At 38.4% G+C, this 19,620-nt stretch overlaps 2 protein-coding genes across 2 annotated transcripts; both read left to right on the forward strand.

Annotated features, from left to right (window-relative positions):
- The first annotated feature begins 6,872 nt into the window (after window positions 1-6,872).
- LOC126515078 (olfactory receptor 2A2-like) lies at window positions 6,873-7,802 on the forward strand. The gene has a single exon (XM_050164429.1). The coding sequence runs from the start codon at window positions 6,873-6,875 to the stop codon at window positions 7,800-7,802; it is 930 nt and encodes a 309-aa protein (XP_050020386.1).
- A 6,105-nt stretch (window positions 7,803-13,907) lies between these two features.
- Window positions 13,908-14,840, forward strand: LOC126515075 (olfactory receptor 13). Its single transcript, XM_050164425.1, has one exon. It carries the CDS (start codon window positions 13,908-13,910, stop codon window positions 14,838-14,840), a length of 933 nt encoding a protein of 310 aa, XP_050020382.1.
- Window positions 14,841-19,620: the final 4,780 nt, after the last annotated feature.

The following is a 19,620-nucleotide window of genomic DNA, read 5'->3' on the forward strand; positions in this document are numbered from 1 at the left end:
GGGAGGAGGCGGAAACTTTTTTTTCTTATTCTCAAAAAAAAAAAAAAAGAAAAAGAAAAAAAAATGAACCTTTTGTCTCTTAAGTTGCTCCTGTCGGGTATGTGGCCATAGCAATGCAAAAGTAATTAAGTTAAGTGGAGTCATATAGACGGAGAAGGTGACTCCAGGTTACTCAGATCGGTCTCAGACAGACTTCAACCCTATAATCTCAAGGCTTACAGTTTCCTCCAAAATCATTGAGTTTGGAGCCTGACCACTACCCTCCAGTGACTACATAGATCTAACAATATTCTGAGTTAATCTTGAAGGCCTGAGCATAGTATCCATCTGGCTAATACCAAACCTTGTGACCAATGAAACTATGAAATAAACAGAGGTGTTATGTTGTCAGTTTCTTCAAACAACAACAAAAAGGAATATGCTGTATTGTTTTGTTTTGTTTTGTTTTGTTTTTGAGATGGGATTTCATGCACTCCTCTATGGCCTCAAGGTCTCTATGTAGCTGGAAGATGACTTTGAATCTCTTATTCTCCTGCCTCTACCTCCTGAGTGCTGTGATTACAGACTTGTGCCACCACTTCAGATTGTATTTGGTGCTGGGAATTCAACTCAGAGCTCTATGCATGATAGGCAATCATTCTACCAACTGGGAAATCACCCTAACCTTGTTTCTGAAAAAAACCGAAGATCAAATGTTTCTAACTCTAATCTTTACTAAAATGGTGATTTATCATTTACTGAAGTTATTTTTCAATGTTTTGGTCTCAGAAAATCTTTATACTCTTAAAAGTTACTGATGACCTAATGGTATTTTTAGGTAGGTATAGGAATTAACATTTATAATAGAAATTAAAACAGAATATATTGGAAATTACTTTTAATTGATCTTAATAAATGCCAAAAGCATTTATTAAGTATTTGTTTTGGACCCCATAGACTGTGAGGTGTGTTTCAGGCTGAATACAGAATGTAGAAAAGGTCTTTAGTTTTGAAAGACTCCCCTAACAAGTTAGTACAAATACTGTCTTTTATGAAAAATTTCATTTTATTGAAAGCTTCAAAAATTTCAATACTTCACAATTTTGTGAATTTTAGTACTTGGCTTAATAGTTGAAAGTTCCACTTCATATCTTTTGCCTCCCGTGTGTTGTTACAGCCACATATAGATAACATGCAGAAAAATTCAGTGTGTATGCATAAGAGAATGAAAGAGAAAAAAGACCAAACTTGTCAAAATATCATTGTGGAAATGGTTTTGATTGCGTTGTTCTTTTGAAAGAGTCCCAGTCATCCTCAGAATCCTTGAACCACACTGAGAAAACAGCTGTCAATGTCATCTTCTTGCTATGAACTGAGAGGAATGAGATTAAGGTACTGAGACCTCATAAAGAGCCTGGTACATTGTCTGAAATACAATGGGGATTCAATGCTGTTGCTTATGGCTGCAGACATTAATCTTTCACATCCACAGTAAATGGAGATACACTTGGCATTGGGAGAGTTCTACTGTCTGGGGAAGAACAGATTGTAGTGATGCTCGAAGCCATAAAGCCATAACTGCAAAAGATTGGATATTGTGTTTTGTTTTGCCTCGGTTTCATTACTCTCTAGAGATGTGAAGGCTTGTGCAAACGTAACTGGCCTGCCCACTGCCTAGAAGTTCGCCTTCAAGCTCAGCAGGTATAATATTTTTTGTCTTCTAAACAGAAAATGCTGCCCTAGCTGCCCCTCAGGGAGAAGGTACATTGGTGTGATGTTGTATGGTATCTCTGGGAATTTGAACTCTCTCACTAGAGACTCTGAAGTGTTTGTCCTCTAGTTGTAAAATAAGAGCTATGCTCCTGGGGTTCTTTGGAAACATTTCAGCGAGTCCTTTAATCCTCCTATTACTGATTTCATCTGATGAAGGCTGTCAGGAGGAGTAGGATTCTACAAATCTTTTAGAGGTACGACTCTCTTCTCTGTGGGGTTCACTCTAACTCAAAGTATCTTCGTCAGAGAAAATCCAGGACTAATATCTCTTTATACTAAAGAGGTTCATTTGAACCTGAAAGTGGCTTTTGGTATGGGTAGTTGAAACAGAACAGTGTGACAGTAGAAATCACCATAGCAGTGACAAAAGGATGTCATTCCTGAGTAATCTTCCACCCAGGCTCAGAATTCATGGCAAGTAGTTAGAAAAGACACCAGTGCCCCCTTATTGTCATGGCTCCTCTTCATGCTGCGCAGTAGACAGATAACTCCCAAACTCCCAAACTCTGGTAGCCCTTTACCATCTTCATCCAGCGGCAGTGAAAACCAGAATGTCACTGTATTAAGAGCAAGGAATCTTGGGACCCCCAGAAGCTGAAATAGCCAAACTAATGAGAATTTGATTTTAACTGCCTAAATAAAGATACTAATATCCAGGACACCTATTTTAAAGGAAAATTGAATACCTGTTTGTGTCATGTGTTTTCTGAAGCAGTTTGATAAATTAATTTGTCATACAATTATCTAATTTTTAAATATTTAAATTTATCACACTAAGATATAAATATTAGACATAAGGTACTTTTTTAAAAGTGTTCTCTGGTAGCTAAGGAAAGAGAGAGACAGAGACAAGGAAGATAAAGACAGAGCCACACAGAGAGAAAATGAACCATCAGCCAACTCTACAGAAAGAGAAATCAGACTCCAAGCTAGATAAAAAGATGACAACAGAGCCACACAGAAAGAAAATGAACCATCAGTCAACTCTACAGAAAGAGAAATCAAACTCCAAGCTAGGTAAATGATCTCGGTGGTAGAACTGTCTAGTGCAGCTGTTCTCAGCCTTCCTAATGCTGTGACTCTTTAATATAGTTCCTCATGTTGTGGTGACCCTCAGAACAAAATTATTTTCATTGCTACTTCATAACCGTCAATTTGCTACTGTTATGAATCTTAATGTAAATATCATTGTTTTTCGATGATCCTTCAGTAGTTGTGAACCACAGGTTAAGAACTACTGGTCTAGGAGGAAAATTACTCAAACCAACCATGAAAACCTTTTGTTTTGTTAACTGCTGTGGTTTTATTCACTCTATTGCGAATATAAAAATTTAAGCTCCAATTCTGTAGCATTTTCTTCTCTATTCCCATCATGGAAGTTTCCTTCAATATTTTAATTTAACTTAATTTTTATACCATCTCCATTTTTATGACTTAAAAGCAAGCTGGAAATGATAACTAAGATATAAAGATTTATTAATTCAGGCACAAATCTATAAAGACTAAAGATTCAAGGAACTGAAGAATCAAAACAAAACGGATCTTGTGAAATAGCAATAGGTTGAATTACTTTCAACAGTATTGTTTTCTTTAATGCTAAGAAGTTAAATGTAAGTCTTTAATTATAAGCAAATTCAGTACAGATGTCACTATTACTGCTTAGAATAATATAGGGATATTAGTTGATTGTACCAAAAATAGTTTTACACACACTTCTCTATAGCCTTCCTCAATAAACTCAATATATTTATAGAAATTAAAGAATCTATTATTTCATCTCTCTATCTCGTTAAGGTTTTGTTTCTTAAAGTAATTCATGTAACTGATCCCTTTCCAGAGCTCAGCGATTGGAGAAGTTTGCAATTCTATAATACATGTATATATTCAAGTCTCCCTCACACATAATTGTAAAGCCCTTCCTCCAAAGCTCTTCCTGTGAAACTGTCTTCTCAAAGTCAATTCAAAGCAGATATAATATAAGATGTTGTTTAATCTCTATAAAGTTTATATTTTTTAAGTAGCAGAAATCACATCTGCAAAGATGCTCTACTAAAATAAAATGTGAATATAGCCTTCAGAATTTATCATTCCAACCATAGCAGATGTCAATATATTTAAATATGATTCTTAATTGAATATGCAATATAATACACTTCACTGATACATGTAATACATTACATACAAGATTTAATTCATAATAGGAAATGCCTTGTCTGCTTTACAGTAACCTTGCTGAAAGCCATGTATGATAAAGATGTAATTATATCCATTCAGAGTTTCAAATGTTAAAAATGTTATTTTATAAATAACTATTTTAAGATATTATTAATTTATAGTTCCCATATTGGTACAGACTCTCTTTTCTGTTAAATGTGAGTGAGGAATCACATTGTAACAAATTTTATTGTTTCTTGAAGTAGAATTTTTCTAAAGTCAGAAACTGGAATGGAAAAAAAAACATAGATTAGATATGGATATATATATATATTTCTTACTAATAAAGGTAGAATGACATCTAGGAAGGAAATGTAAAGAGATAGTTCTTTGACATGTAATCACATGGAACCTGAAGACTAAGAAGCCTAAAAGTCACATAAATGTGTCACTACCCTTGACTTAGAAAGTGAGTTGAAGGTAGAATAGGTGAGCATTTATTCTGGTAACCGATGACTTCACATCACAAACCAGGTTGCCATTAAGCTTTGTAAACCATGATGCTCCAGGATGGGTGGTAGTGGTGCACACCTTCAATCCCAGCTCTAGGCGGGGGGCAGGCAGAGACAGTCAAATCTCTGTGAGGTAAAAAAAATTCTTTCTTAGCATCTATATCATGCTAAGTTACAGTGATCCTAAGAAGGATGATTTTAGGCAAATTTTATTGAAGTATAAAGAACTACTGCCTCTGGGATTCACTATAAAAATGAGACAATAATCTATCATTACTGGAAAATGACCGCTAGATTAAACACCCTCTGGGCTTGCTTTTTATTGTGATAATCTGAATGTGCCTAGAGATTTTGCTGTTCTGACTTTATAATGATTTTAGATAGATGCTTTCATGTGTAGATAGATGCTCAGTTGATTGAGTGCTTAAAACCCTCTGAATTTGCAATAGAATTTTGTGAAAGAACACAGTCCCACTACTGTGTGTGTGTGAACTATTACACTAAATTGCACACAGTCTAGTGGTGAGATGATATATGAAATAAGTAACAATCTTTAAAGAATAGCAGGTTCAGGTCTATGTGTGTTACAGGCATACATTTTGGCATGGGAAATGGTTCACTGTATATTTACAAATGGTAGAAATAATTGAGCAATACTGTGTTATGATTTTAAAATCCATAATATAAACAGACAGTAGAAAGTACGAATCATCAAATGATGGCTTTTGTTTTTGAAATTAATCTCTAAATCTAAATAGTTTATATGATGTTGAGGATCAAACTCTTGGTTACACAAAGCAAGGAGGCAACCAAGTGACCTACATCTCCATTGTAATAATGACCTGAAATTTTAGGGAAGCAAGCTCTAATAAAACCAGAATTGAATCAGCCGAAGCATAACCTTTTCTCAGAAGAAAAAGTTGGCATTTTTTAAGCAGTTTCGGTATGTAGACTGAAAAAGAATCCTGTCTGCTCAGCCTCTTGAGTATTGAGATTAGCAGGTGTGTAACATAACTCCATGCCTGCCCAACTAACATATCTGCAAATCTCTATGGCCAAATAGAGTAACATTTTTAAATTTTAGGAATTACGATGTAGAGTGATTTTGAGGGTTCATTGTTCAGATTCCCACAAAGTGAAATAAATACAAGTACTAACAATGTAGTATATAATAAGGCATTGCAAATCAATGGTGGTAAAAATCTTTTATTAAATGGTGTTAGAATAGCTGCATAGCTAGTCTTTTGTTGTTGTTGTTGTTGTTAACTACTGTAACATGCCCTCAGACCTTAGCACATCTGATACCACAATAGAAATACCATTTAGGCCTAGGAAACATGGCCTAACATGCAGAACATGGCATTCCAGCATGGGGTTGGAATTTCCATTGTGAGTTCAAGGCTAGCCTGGCCTATCTCAAAAATAAAGAAAACAAAAGAAACAACGACAACAAAAACCCACAATATTCTATTGATGTGGCTTTATTTAGGCAGCTTGTAAAGGATAGAGGACCATAAGCAGACAGGAAACAAATTTTGTTGCAAATCCTAGGAAAAAGGACAGCATATCCTTCAACCCAGAATTGCTCCATAAATAGTCAAATTCACAGTGGAGTTTGGGCAGAGATGTCAGTATGAAGTATGAGTCACTTTAGATTTTTATTGAGAGACAAGTTTTGCCATGTAGTCTAGGCTAGCCTCAAACTTAACATGCTACTTCCACCTTTTAAGGACTGAGATTGTAGGCGTATATCACCATGCCTACCTACTTAGGTATTTCATGGGTTTACATGGCTAGGAATATGGATCACTGGACCTTAAACTTTGATATACAGAACAATTTAAAAAACCACACTCCATCTATACATAGTGCAGTGAGGATACTTTTTGCAGAAAATAAATAATCTGAATCAAAACAATGGAAACATACATAGTATATTTTCAAGTTGAAGGGCATCCTACTATTTAGTATTTACTCTTCAATATACCATTTACTCTTCAGAATGTCAGTGTTTGAGAAAACACATAAGGACCAAAGATACTAAGAAAAGGTTATTTTAAATATAATATGAAATCTTAGATTAGGTCCTGAGTGTGGAGATATTGGAAGACACAAACATGTAAGTATCTTGATTTTTATAATTACAATGGGGCGATGGCTTCAAATGGTTCAAAACAATAAGTGTACAGAGACAAAGAGTATAAGATAAGAAAGACATCAGTGCACACTGAATCTGAGTGAAGGAACAAAAGGGCTCTTTGCACAATTCTAGTTATACATTTTATTTTTTTAATTTACTTCATAGTAAAGGTTCAGAGACACAGACGGCTGTCAGGAAGTGAAATAAGAGGAAGCACTGAACTGTGTCCTGCTCAATTTCTGAGATAAATAAATCCAGCTTTCATTGATTGTCCAGCTCTGGCCTTACCACCTCATGTCACTGATACCCTGAGAATGGGAGGCAACCAGACATGGGTCACTGACTTCATCCTAGTGGGACTCCAGCTCAGCACAAAGATGGAGACATTCTTCTTCTGGATCTTCTTCCTGCTCTACATATTCAGCCTACTGGCAAATGGCATAATCTTGGTGCTCATCTACCTGAACCCTAGCCTGCACACCCCAATGTACTTCTTCCTTTCACATCTGGCCATCCTCGACATCTCCTATGCTTCCAACAATGTCCCCAAGATGTTAGTCAACCTTGTGACCCAGAATAAAACCATCTCCTTTGTTCCATGCATCACACAGACATTCTTGTATTTGGCCTTGGCTGCCTCAGAGTGCTTGATATTGGCAGCAATGTCCTATGATCGGTTTGTAGCCATCTGCCACCCACTACGCTACACTATCATCATGAGTTGGAAAGCATGTGTAGCCCTGGCTGCCACTTCCTGGTCATGTGGATTTATCCTCTCTGTGGCTCATACAATTCTCCTACTAAGGCTGCCCTTCTGTGGGCCCCGGGAGGTGAACCACCTCTTCTGTGAAATCCTGGCTGTTCTCAAGCTGGCTTGTGCTGACACCTTTATCAACCAACTTGTTATCCTTGCTGCATGTGTTTTTGTCTTAGTTGGGCCTCTTTGCTCAATGCTTGTCTCTTACACGCACATCCTCAGGACAATCCTAAAGATGCAGTCGAAGGAGAGCCGCAGGAAGGCCTTCTCTACCTGTTCCTCCCACCTTTGCGTGGTAGGGCTCTTCTTCGGGATAGCCATGTTGGTGTATATGGTCCCTGACTCTGAGCAACGAGAGGAGAAAGAGAAAATTATGTCCCTGTTCCACAGTCTCTTTAACCCAATGCTGAATCCCCTCATCTACAGCCTGAGGAATGCCCAGGTGAAAGAAGCCTTCCACAGAGCACTGCAGAAGAGATTTGTGTGAGATACACATAGAATGTGAGTTGAGTAAGGCTGTGCTCCTGAAACGTGGCTAGCTGAAGCAAAATTCAGGGAAGTTTCCCAATAGAAATCTGATTCTATTTGTTTATTTGCTTGTTTGTTTGTTTGTTTGTTTGTTTGTGAAATAGAGTATTACCTTGTGGCTCTGGCTGTCCTGGAAGTCACTATGTCAACCAGGCTGGACTCCAACTTCAAAGGTTCACCTGCTTTTGCCTCCCAAATGCTAGGATTAAAGGTGTGTGCCACCACACATGGCTAAAAGCTTGATTTTAAAAACTATAATTGCTCAAATTCCAGCCCTGGAAGTGGGACAAAATAACAAAAGAAATGATACATTCATTATTAACTCTATGAACCCAATTTCTGTATTGAATTTCAATGAACCTAAGTTCTGGATTAAATTCCAATTTTGAGAACCGTTCCTCCTTTTGAGAACCTTTCCCAAATGGAACCCTATTTCTCACTCATGTTCTTATTAATATTTACATTTTATCACCAACCATGTATTTTAAAGGAAAGCTAATTAAATACCAGAGCAAGCAGAAGAAATTATAGATTAGAGAAGATATATATTATATTAAAAAGAGTGAAAATAAATAAAATTAATGATTATTAATATATTTTTCTATTAAAATTTGACAAAATTACCAAACTTCAGCTCAGTTGACTAGCAGGTCAGCAGAGGAGAGTGGTGGAGAGATAGGGAGATAGTCCTGCCTCTAAGAGCATTTGATGCACAGTCCTGAGAACCAGGATTTGAACTCTCACCACAGATGTAAGAAACTGGGTGTGGCTGCACACACTCCTGCACCCCAGAGCTGTAGGGCTCAGCAACAGGCAGTTTGCTAAAGTCTGAATGCTGACTTGTTCTTGTTTCAGTAAGGGACCCTGTCAAGAGAATTAAGCAGAGAATGATAAAACAGAACAACTGATGTCCACCTCTACAGCCACTATATGCACTCACACAGAAGCTTACACACACACACACACACACAAGGGGAAAATACTCAAATAACTAAATTTAGCACCGCAAAGGAACATAATCACGAGTTTAACAGATATTTAAAGAACTGTGGGAGAATTCTGTGAACAGCTATATTATAATTAGGATTTGTTTCTATAAATACCGAATCTACCATCTCATTAAAATGATCTAAGCAGATTCATAGTATATAAAAATTTAGTAAATTTAAAGCTTACCAAAGACAGTTATGGACCATATTGCTGTCTTAGTAAACTGCGTCAGAGTTTAAAAGGAAGAATTAACATTATTTCTTCATAAAGATTTTTAGGAATAGTAACAAAGAGAACATTTCCTAAGTCCTTCTATGAGTTCAGTGTCATTGATATAAAAGATACCACAGGAAATGCAAACTATAGACCATTCTCCTTCCGTATATAAGTGTATTGTCTCAGTCAATACCAAAACAAGAACTTGTAAACTAGCAGCACAAATACTATGACCAAAGGAGATTTATTTCAGAAGTACAGTAGTAAGAATATACAAGACTCAATCAATGTACTATATCATGTCAAATAAATAAAGGAAAATATAGTCTCTCCTTACATTTATTTAAAGCAATTGACAAACAAGTCTCACACTTTTTCATGAGAAAAACACATTCAACAGTCTAGAAACACAAGACAACCCCTTTAATCAGAAAGGGATTCATGGCAACACCATAGCTACAATAACAATGAACTGTTAATGGCCAGATGCTTCCCCCTCAACTTAAAAGGAACAAATTCAAGTGTATCATCCTTTATTTCTTTTGTTAATCACATGGAAAAAAGACAATTAAGTTATAACATGAAAACCAAACTATATTAAGATGCCATCCTACTCCACTTAGAATGTCAGTCATTAAAAATATCACTGGCAAGAAATGCTGCCAAAGAAATAGACACAGGGAATCCATGAACTCCAGTGATAGAAACATAAACCAGTCTGGGTACTGTGAAAGTTTCTCAAAAACAAGCAATCAGTGTGGAAGTTTCTCAAAATTTAGCAATATAAATGTTCCATCTATGACTGCTCAGCACGCATTTGTATCAACCCTTCTTAGACCCAAAGCTCAGCAAATATCTAAAAGAGAGGCAGAAAGAACGTAAGAGCTGAAGAATGGTGGTGGGGGGTGCTGTAAAACGCTGTCCACTAGACGCAACATGGTTGTCGCATACCTGAACACACAAAAGCTTTGTTACCTTTTACAGGATCAAGACACTTAAAAACTCCAGCATGATTTTATAAACCTATGACAGCGTCAAAAAATCATGAAAGGGATGTGAGCAGAGGAGTAACAATAGCTCCCATAATTTAACAGGATCACTCCAGATTCCTCACGGAGTGAAACTGGAGATGGTCTTGTAAAAACACAAGTGGCAGAAGAAGATAGCAGAGACAAGAGTAGCAATAATGGGGACTAGTAGAAGCAGTCAGATTCTGGGTCATCTGAAAAGAAAACCTAGCACAATTTGCTGATGAGTTAGGTAGATGTAAATTAGCCCAGCTACTATGGATTTTTTTCAAAGGTCTATAATAAGTGTGTTCGTGGAAGACTCCAGCATATCAGAGACAGTATCACATTGATGTTTATTGTATACCTATTCCTGGTAGCTAAGTGATAAAACTAACCTAAGTCTCGAGTAATAAGAAAAAAGTGTATATATAAACAAGGGGATTTGTTAAAAACTTAAAGAAGAATAAAGTTAATGCCATTTATAAGGAAAAATATGCAACTTGAGATAATCATATTAAGTGAGTTTGGCCAGTCACAGAAAGACAAATATCATGTGTTTTCTCTTGTTTGTGGTTTTTAGATTTTCTTTAGTCATGTTAAATCATAAATTCATCTATAAAATGGCATTGGAACTGAATAAAGGGAAAATAAATGAAGGAAAAAAGAAGACAAATGGAAGAGGGGAAGAGGGGTAAAAAATGGAGGCAAGTGGAAGAAGGAACAGAGCAGTGGAGGATATGTTTACCATACAAAGTATATTCATAAAATATATGAATGAATAAATTTTAAAAATTTAGCATGAAGTGGTAAGGAGATCCCAAGGTCCCACCTTTGACTGAGGAGATTTTTTGACACTTGATAACTGCTGAGGATATAAGAGTCATTTTCTGCTCATGCCCCATGATGGTCACAGGCCCATGCACACATGGACAACACTGCACTAAGAGGGTAAAAAATAAATTAAGCCATGAAGGTGGAAGGGAGATGTGATGAAGGGTACAGAAGGGACCTGGGGAAGAGAACAGAGGGTGGATATCATCAAGGTATATTGTATACATATCTGAAGTTGTAAAAAATTAAATAGGAAATATTAGTTTTAAGAGGAGTATTTAAGAAATAGATAGAGGGAATAGAATCTTGACCTAAAAACTTTCTAACTGTATTTCATTGTTTTCCAAATAGGTGGGGAGAGGCATATGCACTAATAAATCATGTTTTTAATTTGTCAATCAATAAGTACATCTACAGTATGACCCAGCTATACTATTCCTACATATTTACCCAAAGACTCAAAGTCAACATATCATAGAGATAATCACACACCAATGTTTATTGCAGTACTGTTCCCAGCAGTAGCTAGGTTAGGAGACCAACCTGGTGTCCAATAACACATGAATCAACGAGTCCCAGGGCTTCTACATCCCAAAGATGACTCCCATCTCCAGGCCCATGCTTAGGGTTGAAAGGTCTGGGTTTCTAGAAAATGTCAGATAATTTAGACCTTGTCATTCAAGTTCGTTTTCCTATTATCTTTTGAGTAGCTGGAAAATCAGACTAAAGAATGTATGGCTAAAGAAATTAATTTCAAGATTTTATCCACAGTCAATAACCAGAAACAATATATTCATCTGCCACTATATCTCTTGATTGTTTGAAGACTGAAACAAAATGAAAATTCGTAAAGCTACAACTATCTGTATATTGATGTAGCTATGGCTCCATGTGTGACTTTGTGTCAGCATGTACTACTGCTTCTGAAAGTACTAACTCTTCTTCCGTAACATCTGAAGGTCTCATTATGTGTATGGCTTCCTCGGGCACAGAAATGGAGAAAGACTCAAACCTCTGTGGGATAGAATCACAGTGGGTGGATTCTTCCTGTCCCTATAGGAACCATGATGGTGCAAAGAGACCTATTTTCCATGCACTACACAAGGCTCTCGCTACAATTGAAAGGGTGACCCATGCAGATGACAAACCCATAAAGGCTTCTCATCGAAAAGGCAACTTGAAAAGCCATAGTTTTTCTCTGTCAGTTCTGAGACCATCCCCAGGCTTCCAACAGAATCACAAAATTGCAGAAATGTTTACATCTTCTGAATGAAGGTTTACCAGAGTCCTTGTACAACAGCTTTCTCTAGACACCCAGTCTTCCTTATTTTTTTTTGGTAAGTTCTGATGAAACATACTGCTATTTCCATTGTCTATTTGCTTCTACTGTCACTAAATTACAGTTCTACTTTCTTAGTGTTCAAATTCTGCCTGTCGACAGTTACAATAAGATAAACTGAGTAAGATGTACAATTGTTTACTGGTTTATTATACATTAATATGTTGAAGCATAACTTTAATCAATGTACTAGGGGTTAATTTTGGCAAGTAGATTGTTTTTATGAAATAGAGACATATTTATGCAAATAAATTCCTGAAAAATATTATGAACAAAATAAACTTAAACTTTTTAAAAATGGGCTTAAATTATCATGTATAGAAACCTGCCAAATAAGTATACAAATATATATTTATTGTGCACAACCTTACTTGGATGCCACACAGAGTCAGAGCAATGAGGAGGTAATAGTTTAATTACAAACACCTCTACACTAAGAATACAGTTGTACAAATTACAGGAAGTGAATAGACACCTGCATATGGTTTATTTTCTCCTGCCTCAACATGAAACTTATTTCTCTGATAGTATAATGAGATCCAACATAAAATTAATATTTTGACAATGAGATCGTTCAATCTTAGATGTAGAATTTTATGAATTTTTTAAATAAAGGATTATTACTCATTCCTGTTCACCCACATAAGTGGAATTCACATAAAAACAAGAGGATAAAATTATACAGCAGGGGGAATTATGTTTGTATTTATGTTTTCGCTATAGAATTATAGACTTAGGGAGGTGATGTGAGTCAATAGCAACAACAGCCTTCTCTACAACATTTCCCACAGAAAGTGAGCACTGCAAGCCACCTGCAGAGACGGCACCTAAAACTGTGTTTAGAGCATCTGTCAACACTGCGCCAAAAGACAAGGCTACTAATCCTGCTGTCGTGCCTGACAAACAGCACAATTCAAATCTGGCCAGTCACAAAAACTGTTTATCTAAGTGTTAGTGTAAAGAACTAAATGGCAAAAAGATTCTTGACTGAATCTAAGTCTCTACGCTTAGAAAAAAAAATTGTGAGGCATTTACTGTAAAGGGGAAAATGTCTGTGGAAAGAATGATGAGTAATGGTATTTTATATTTAGACTTGCTACACCCTACTGAGCCCTTTCAATACTGAATGCAATACAGTTTTGAAATGTTGGTCCATCATTTATGGTTCATTGTTTATAATTAGAAATAATTAGGGAATAACTCTAATGTTAGCCAAGACAAGTAGAATTTATTTGAAAACTACAATGTAACCTGTAGAATCAAATTTTGGCTTGTATTAAAATGGGTATATTTATTATCAAATTTTTGATCCATCAAAAAAATGATACAATCATCAAGTCAACAAGATGTCTCAGTGCTCTTAAAGTCACAGCAGGGTATGAGGAGAGACAAAACTCTACAAAGTTCTCCACGTGTACATATTACCAAGGGCAGTCACACAAACACACTGTGTACACATGCACAGTAGTAATAGTTAAAGATACCTTAAATGTTAAGGGAAATAGATTTGTGTATGTAACATAAGAAAAACATCTTAAATATATACTTAAAACAAAAATGAATTTTAGCTATCCTTACTTTGCTAACATACAAAGGGTATATATGAATCTAGCACAAATCTGTACTTAAATTCTGCTCTTGAACCAATCATTAACTCAGATTCCTCTATCATAGGGATATGGGAAACAACATGACATTGATCACAGAGTTCGTCCTCCTGGGATTTCCACTCAACCCAAGGTGGCAGATGCTCCTCTTTACTCTCTTTTCCCTATTCTATGCCTTCACCCTGCTGGGGAATGGGACCATAGTGGGGCTTATCTGCCTGGAGTCCAGACTCCATACTCCCATGTACTTCTTCCTGTCCCACCTGGCTGTCGTTGACATTGCCTATGCCTGCAACACAGTGCCTCAGATGCTGGTGAATCTTCTAGATCCAGCCAAGCCCATCTCCTTCGCTGGCTGCATGACACAGACATTTCTCTTTTTGACATTTGCTATCACAGAATGCCTTCTCCTAGTGGTGATGTCCTATGATCGGTATGTGGCCATCTGCCACCCCCTCAGATACACTGCCATCATGAGTTGGAAGGTCTGTAGCACTATGGCTGTGACTTCTTGGATCATTGGGATTCTCCTATCCTTGGTTCATCTGCTGTTACTTCTGCCTTTACCCTTCTGTGTGTCTCAGAAAGTGAATCACTTTTTCTGTGAAATCACAGCTATTCTCAAACTTGCCTGTGCAGACACATACCTCAATGAGACCATGGTCCTGGCTGGGGCAGTGTCTGTGCTTGTGGGGCCATTCTCCTCAATTGTGGTCTCTTATGCTTGTATTGTTAGTGCTATCCTGAAAATCCAGTCAGGGGAGGGTCAAAGGAAAGCCTTTTCCACTTGTTCCTCCCACCTCTGTGTGGTTGGATTATTTTATGGCACAGCCATTGTCATGTATGTTGGACCCAGACAGGGAAACCCGATGGAACAGAAGAAATACCTCCTACTGTTTCACAGCCTTTTTAACCCCATGCTCAATCCCCTGATATACAGTCTCAGGAACTCTGATGTGAAGAATACTTTGAAGAGAGTTCTGAGGATGCAGAGAGTTTTGTGACAAGTTTGCAGCATCATGTTTAACAGCTGACAGGAGAATTCATCCTCTCAAGAGGGTCCTAGCCATCCAGAACATACGCATTCCCTTTATTGAGCTTTGCTGTCTCGTGCCCTCGATTGGATGACCGACTCATCAGCTGAGGGAGGAATTCTAGAAATCTGTAATTTCAAATGCTGACATTAACAGATTGTATTGCAGTTAGTCCCCACCAGAGCCAAGATTTCAAAGCCACAGTTCCAAATGAGTACTTCTCAGAGAGCCAGCTAGTCGCGATGCAGTGTTTTATCTCCCCCAAATACTCTCTGTTCAAACCATGAGCCTTCCAGTGGACTTTAAAAATGCCTTCTGTGATGGAAGAAGATTGTGCTTGACTCCATGGTATATTTCTCGGTAAAGCATCTTTATTAGTACAGTGAAAGCTATAAATTTTCTTTTGTTTGAAAAAAGAATTCTATTGCACTTTTTAAAGCCTTGGTTTTTGTCAATGTTAATTGTTGTTGTGCCATATTTTCAGACACTTAAGTAATCTGAAACTTGATTGACCACTTGAGGACACATTCTGAAAATTTCTTCTAGGACAAATACATTTTTTTCTTTATCATGCAAGGAAGTCTCTACCAAGTATGTCGGTTTGAGGACAGTAATCCACGTCAGTGAATATCAGACTCTGTTTGGTTATGGAAAGTGAGGGTCTATGACTTCTATTGTTCAAAATGATCCTTTGGAGACAATGACTCCTCCAAGCATCTCTTGCTTCTTGGTCCAGCATGCCATTATAAACCTTGGGGAATAAGCTTATTCAATCTCACAGTCTTCCAAACTTGGCATGAACCTATGTGTGAGTGTGTATAATGAATCTAACTGTGTGGAGAGGGGCTGGGGATGTGACTCAATAAAGTCTCACTTAGCATGGTAAGTCTAGGTTCAATCTCTAGCTTCTAAAAAAGAGAGAGAGACAGAGAAAAAGAAAGAATGTGTAAGATAAGAAGAAAGAGCAGAGAAAGAGAGAGATGAAAAGTTATATTTGGAATGAAATAAAAATATAGTTTGGCTTCAGAGTTTTAAAATACATCTGATTTTCTTTTTTCTTTTTTTTTTATAAATAACTAACATTTATTTCTCACAGTTCTGGAGGCTAGAGGTTGGAGGCCAGGGTGCCAATAGGGTTGAGTTCCTGTGAGAGACCACTTCCTGATTCACAGATGGCTGTCCTCTCATCGGGTCCTCACCTGGAAGAAGGAGCAGGGAGGCCTTCAGAGTTTGTGTTATAAGGACACTAACTGCACTCAGTATGAATCCATCCTCATGACCCTGTCATATCCAAGGGCCCTCTTCAAAACACCCTGAAGGAGTGGATCCCGAAAACACCCCCAGCCACTTCTTGTGAACCTCTGCCTCGGGTATCTTAGCCCAGCTCAGTGTTGCTGGCTCAAGTCATCTTGCGTCATCACGCTGGGTATTGGGTGTCAACGCAGCAGTGGAGGGGAGACACAGACATTGTCTATTACGTGTACATTTGTTTATTCTTGGTCTAACATCCCAAAGCTGCTAGGTCCTTTTATAGAGGAAAAAGAATTCCTGCTCCCGTGGAGAATGAGCTGAGCTTGAATCTCCACCGAGAGCTCCGCTGTCTTTTAGGTGGAAGATGATTCATGGTCCAGAGTGCAGCTCGTAATAAGAATGGTCCAAACGCCTCTGAGGTCAGAAGCTGTAAGCTCTCACTTCAGCTTGGGGAACTTGTAAAGCTGTAAGCCATGAAGCCTGACTTGATTATCTTCACACACATAAATGCCCCAGCCTGGGAGGTGGGCTCTGCTCAGGAATAAATCTCTCCATCCTTCCTGCATCTCTACTCTGCTGATTCTATGCTCTGGGATCGGCTGTCCCAGCAGGTGCGTCTAGGCAAGCACCCGCCCTTTCACTGCCTGGAGTGATGCGATGCTTCTGTCTTCAGCATTTCGGTCTCCCTTGGAGAGGTACCACTAGCTTGGGTGTGGGAAAGCAAAGGGCAGGAAGAGGTGGCTCAGTCATCCTCGTCGTTATCCTCATCCTCCGTGTCCTTGTTAGGGGCGCACCTCTGGAAACACTGCACCACAGTGGCCAGGAAGAAGCTGGAGATGATGGCGGCGATGCACACGGCCACGCCCGAGAAGATGATGATGAATAGGTCTGTGAGGAACAGGCTGAGCTTACACTCGCTAAAACTGGCTTCTGACAGCTCGCGCAGGGCCATCCTCCGGTCCTCTATGGGCAGTGAGCACTGGATGGCATCGAGGCCTTTGGGCAGTTTGGATGCGTTCTCTTGAATCCAAGAGAAGAGGTGGGCGAAGTCACAGTCGCATTGCCAGGGATTCCCGTCCAGGCGCACAGTGCACAGCGCCGGCAGTGCATCCAGAGCCGCCACGTGGAGGCTGCGCAGGTTATTCTACAACTGATTTTCTTACAGAAATCTGAAAAATGTCAAAATCCACAGTTAAAAACTATGTCCACCTACTATGATATAAAAAAACTTATTTTTCAAGTGATTCCCTTTCTTAGCTTAAATTTCTTGAAATATACATGTACATTTAGTTTCTCATCCTCTTCAGATATTTTACTTTTGTATCTTAGCATTACTTTGCAGTGACCAAATATCGTTGGACGTTGGACCGCATCCTCAAATAACTGTTTCCCCAAATGAATCATTTTGTTAATGCCTCTTTTCTTTTCAGTGTTAATTGCTTGATGGCCACAAGTTTGCAGATGCCCTGACACATAACAGAAAGAGGTTGTATTATTTATGAATGGCCAGGAAAGCACCAAGGTTTCCCTGTAACCAGAGGCTCGAATATGTCACCCCGTACTTGCCGTCGCAGGAGGAGAAGAACTGGAACACTGACTGACATGCACTCAAAGGCAGACAGTTACGACAAATCGCCCCGCAAGAACAAGCTATATTCAGCCAATTTGTAAATTCAGTGATTGATTAACATGAAATCCTTTAAAATAACACTGACAGCTCTATATTCAGTAAAAATAATGAAATATTTTATGAAGGCGATGACAATGTCTTAGAGAGTATTTTAAGAACTTTCCATAGATAAAAGGTACTTTTCCAGGGGAAATGTCATTGAGGGGGTCTTTTCCTTCCTCTTTTGAGGGACTGAACTCAGATCTTTACAATTCACAGCCAGTTATCTCTATGGGAGGCGTGTGCCCTAAAAGAAAATCCCCAAAGGTAGGTTCCCAAAGACCCCACTGGGATACCTTGGTTCCTTCTTGGACTACTAATGTCTTCCTTACCAGCTCCCACAGCACCTTCTCATCTTGAAATGTATCTTGGCTCTTGTCTTCCAAATTTTACTACATCCCAGGGGACCCAGGCTCCACTGAGAAGAAGCTAAGCTTCACAGTGGATTCTGGTAACTCAGCAACTGGTCCTGCCACTTGGCAGGTTTACCAGAAACATCCACAGATTGGGGACAGTGTAATTCTGGGAACCTTGAGGACTGAAAATGCCAAGTGTCTGAGAACTGTAATGAGAGTTAGAGCCTAGCGGGTATGCTGAATATTTCCTAATTTTGTACCCTGCTAGGGATGAGAAGAGAGATCAAAACACAATTGTTCATATCTGCTTCCCAGCAAAGGTGGTTGAGCATGAAGCCCCATGACCCTGTGCCTCCTCTGAGCCCTCAAGAGCTGTCAACTAGGCTGAGCCCTCAGAGAATAAAGCCAACTTCCCTGAGGATTCTGTCATATTACAGAAAGGGGCAACAGTGAGGATTCTGCACACACACACAGAAGCTCTAAGGAGACAGGACCTATGCCAGCCTACCACTGCTTCGGCTTCTGAGACTCTTGGGTCCTTGTGTGGAAGCTGTCAAGGTTACCTGGATTTACTCCGTCTTTAATTCCTACAAGACAAGTTGTAGCATCTAGATTTTATTCAGCTGTCACACTCATTGCCATTTCTTCTGTATCCAGCAGAGAAACAAAGTCATTGTATGATGTGTGGGTATGTGTGTGTATACAATGTGTGCATACATTCTCATCATTCACATTCTGTATAAACAGTTAGGAATCTCCACTTTATGGGTTTAAATGAAATACATGGAATAATTTTCCTACTTAATTGAAATTATAGTACAATACTTTATTAAATAATGCTCTGCTCCAGTGAAGTTAATATATTTGGTTGTTTTTAAATGTTGCATCTAATTCTTGTCAGCACTGTCAAAACACGCACTGTGTTTCTGATGATATATTTACTGCAATGAAATATAAAGCACAATGATTGCTAAGTGTATGTATGTTTTATACTGACCTTCCATATTCAACTATATAGACACTTAGAAAATGCTCTGCAAATAAGTAGATTTTCTGTAGCAATGAGGCTGAGTCTTTGGGATAGAGATAGAAAGAAAATGGAAAACATACTGTGTGTCCGAGGTAACACAGCCAGTGAGAGGATGAGCTGGCCGACTACACCTAAGTCTTCTTTTCAGAAGAATTTTAGATCCAATAATCATATCTAAAGTGTCCTTTTTTTCTTTCCCTCTCCTCTTCCTCCTAAAGCACACTTTCTCAATGCAATCTTCCCTGTCTCAGACCTATCATCCAGTTACACATTGTGCTCCCATAATACATGGTACATGGAAGTACTCCACAGATGATCAATTATTACCAGCCTTCAACAAATTATGGGATGGCTCATAATCACATGAGAGTGACTTTCTAGTTCTTGCTCATCCAGGATAGTCTCTATCCCAGAGAAAGCATTTGCTGCATCAATTCTCACTCC

This window comes from Alexandromys fortis, unplaced genomic scaffold (assembly GCF_014885135.2).
Source record: "Alexandromys fortis isolate MF-2015 unplaced genomic scaffold, M_Fortis_MF-2015_v1.1 scaffold_133, whole genome shotgun sequence".
Lineage (NCBI taxonomy): Eukaryota > Metazoa > Chordata > Mammalia > Rodentia > Cricetidae > Alexandromys > Alexandromys fortis.

What these genes read in the sequence shown, in the direction of transcription:
- LOC126515078 (XM_050164429.1), top strand. Translation starts at nt 6,873, where the DNA reads ATGGGAGGCAACCAGACATGGGTCACTGACTTCATCCTAGTGGGACTC.
- LOC126515075 (XM_050164425.1), top strand. Translation starts at nt 13,908, where the DNA reads ATGGGAAACAACATGACATTGATCACAGAGTTCGTCCTCCTGGGATTT.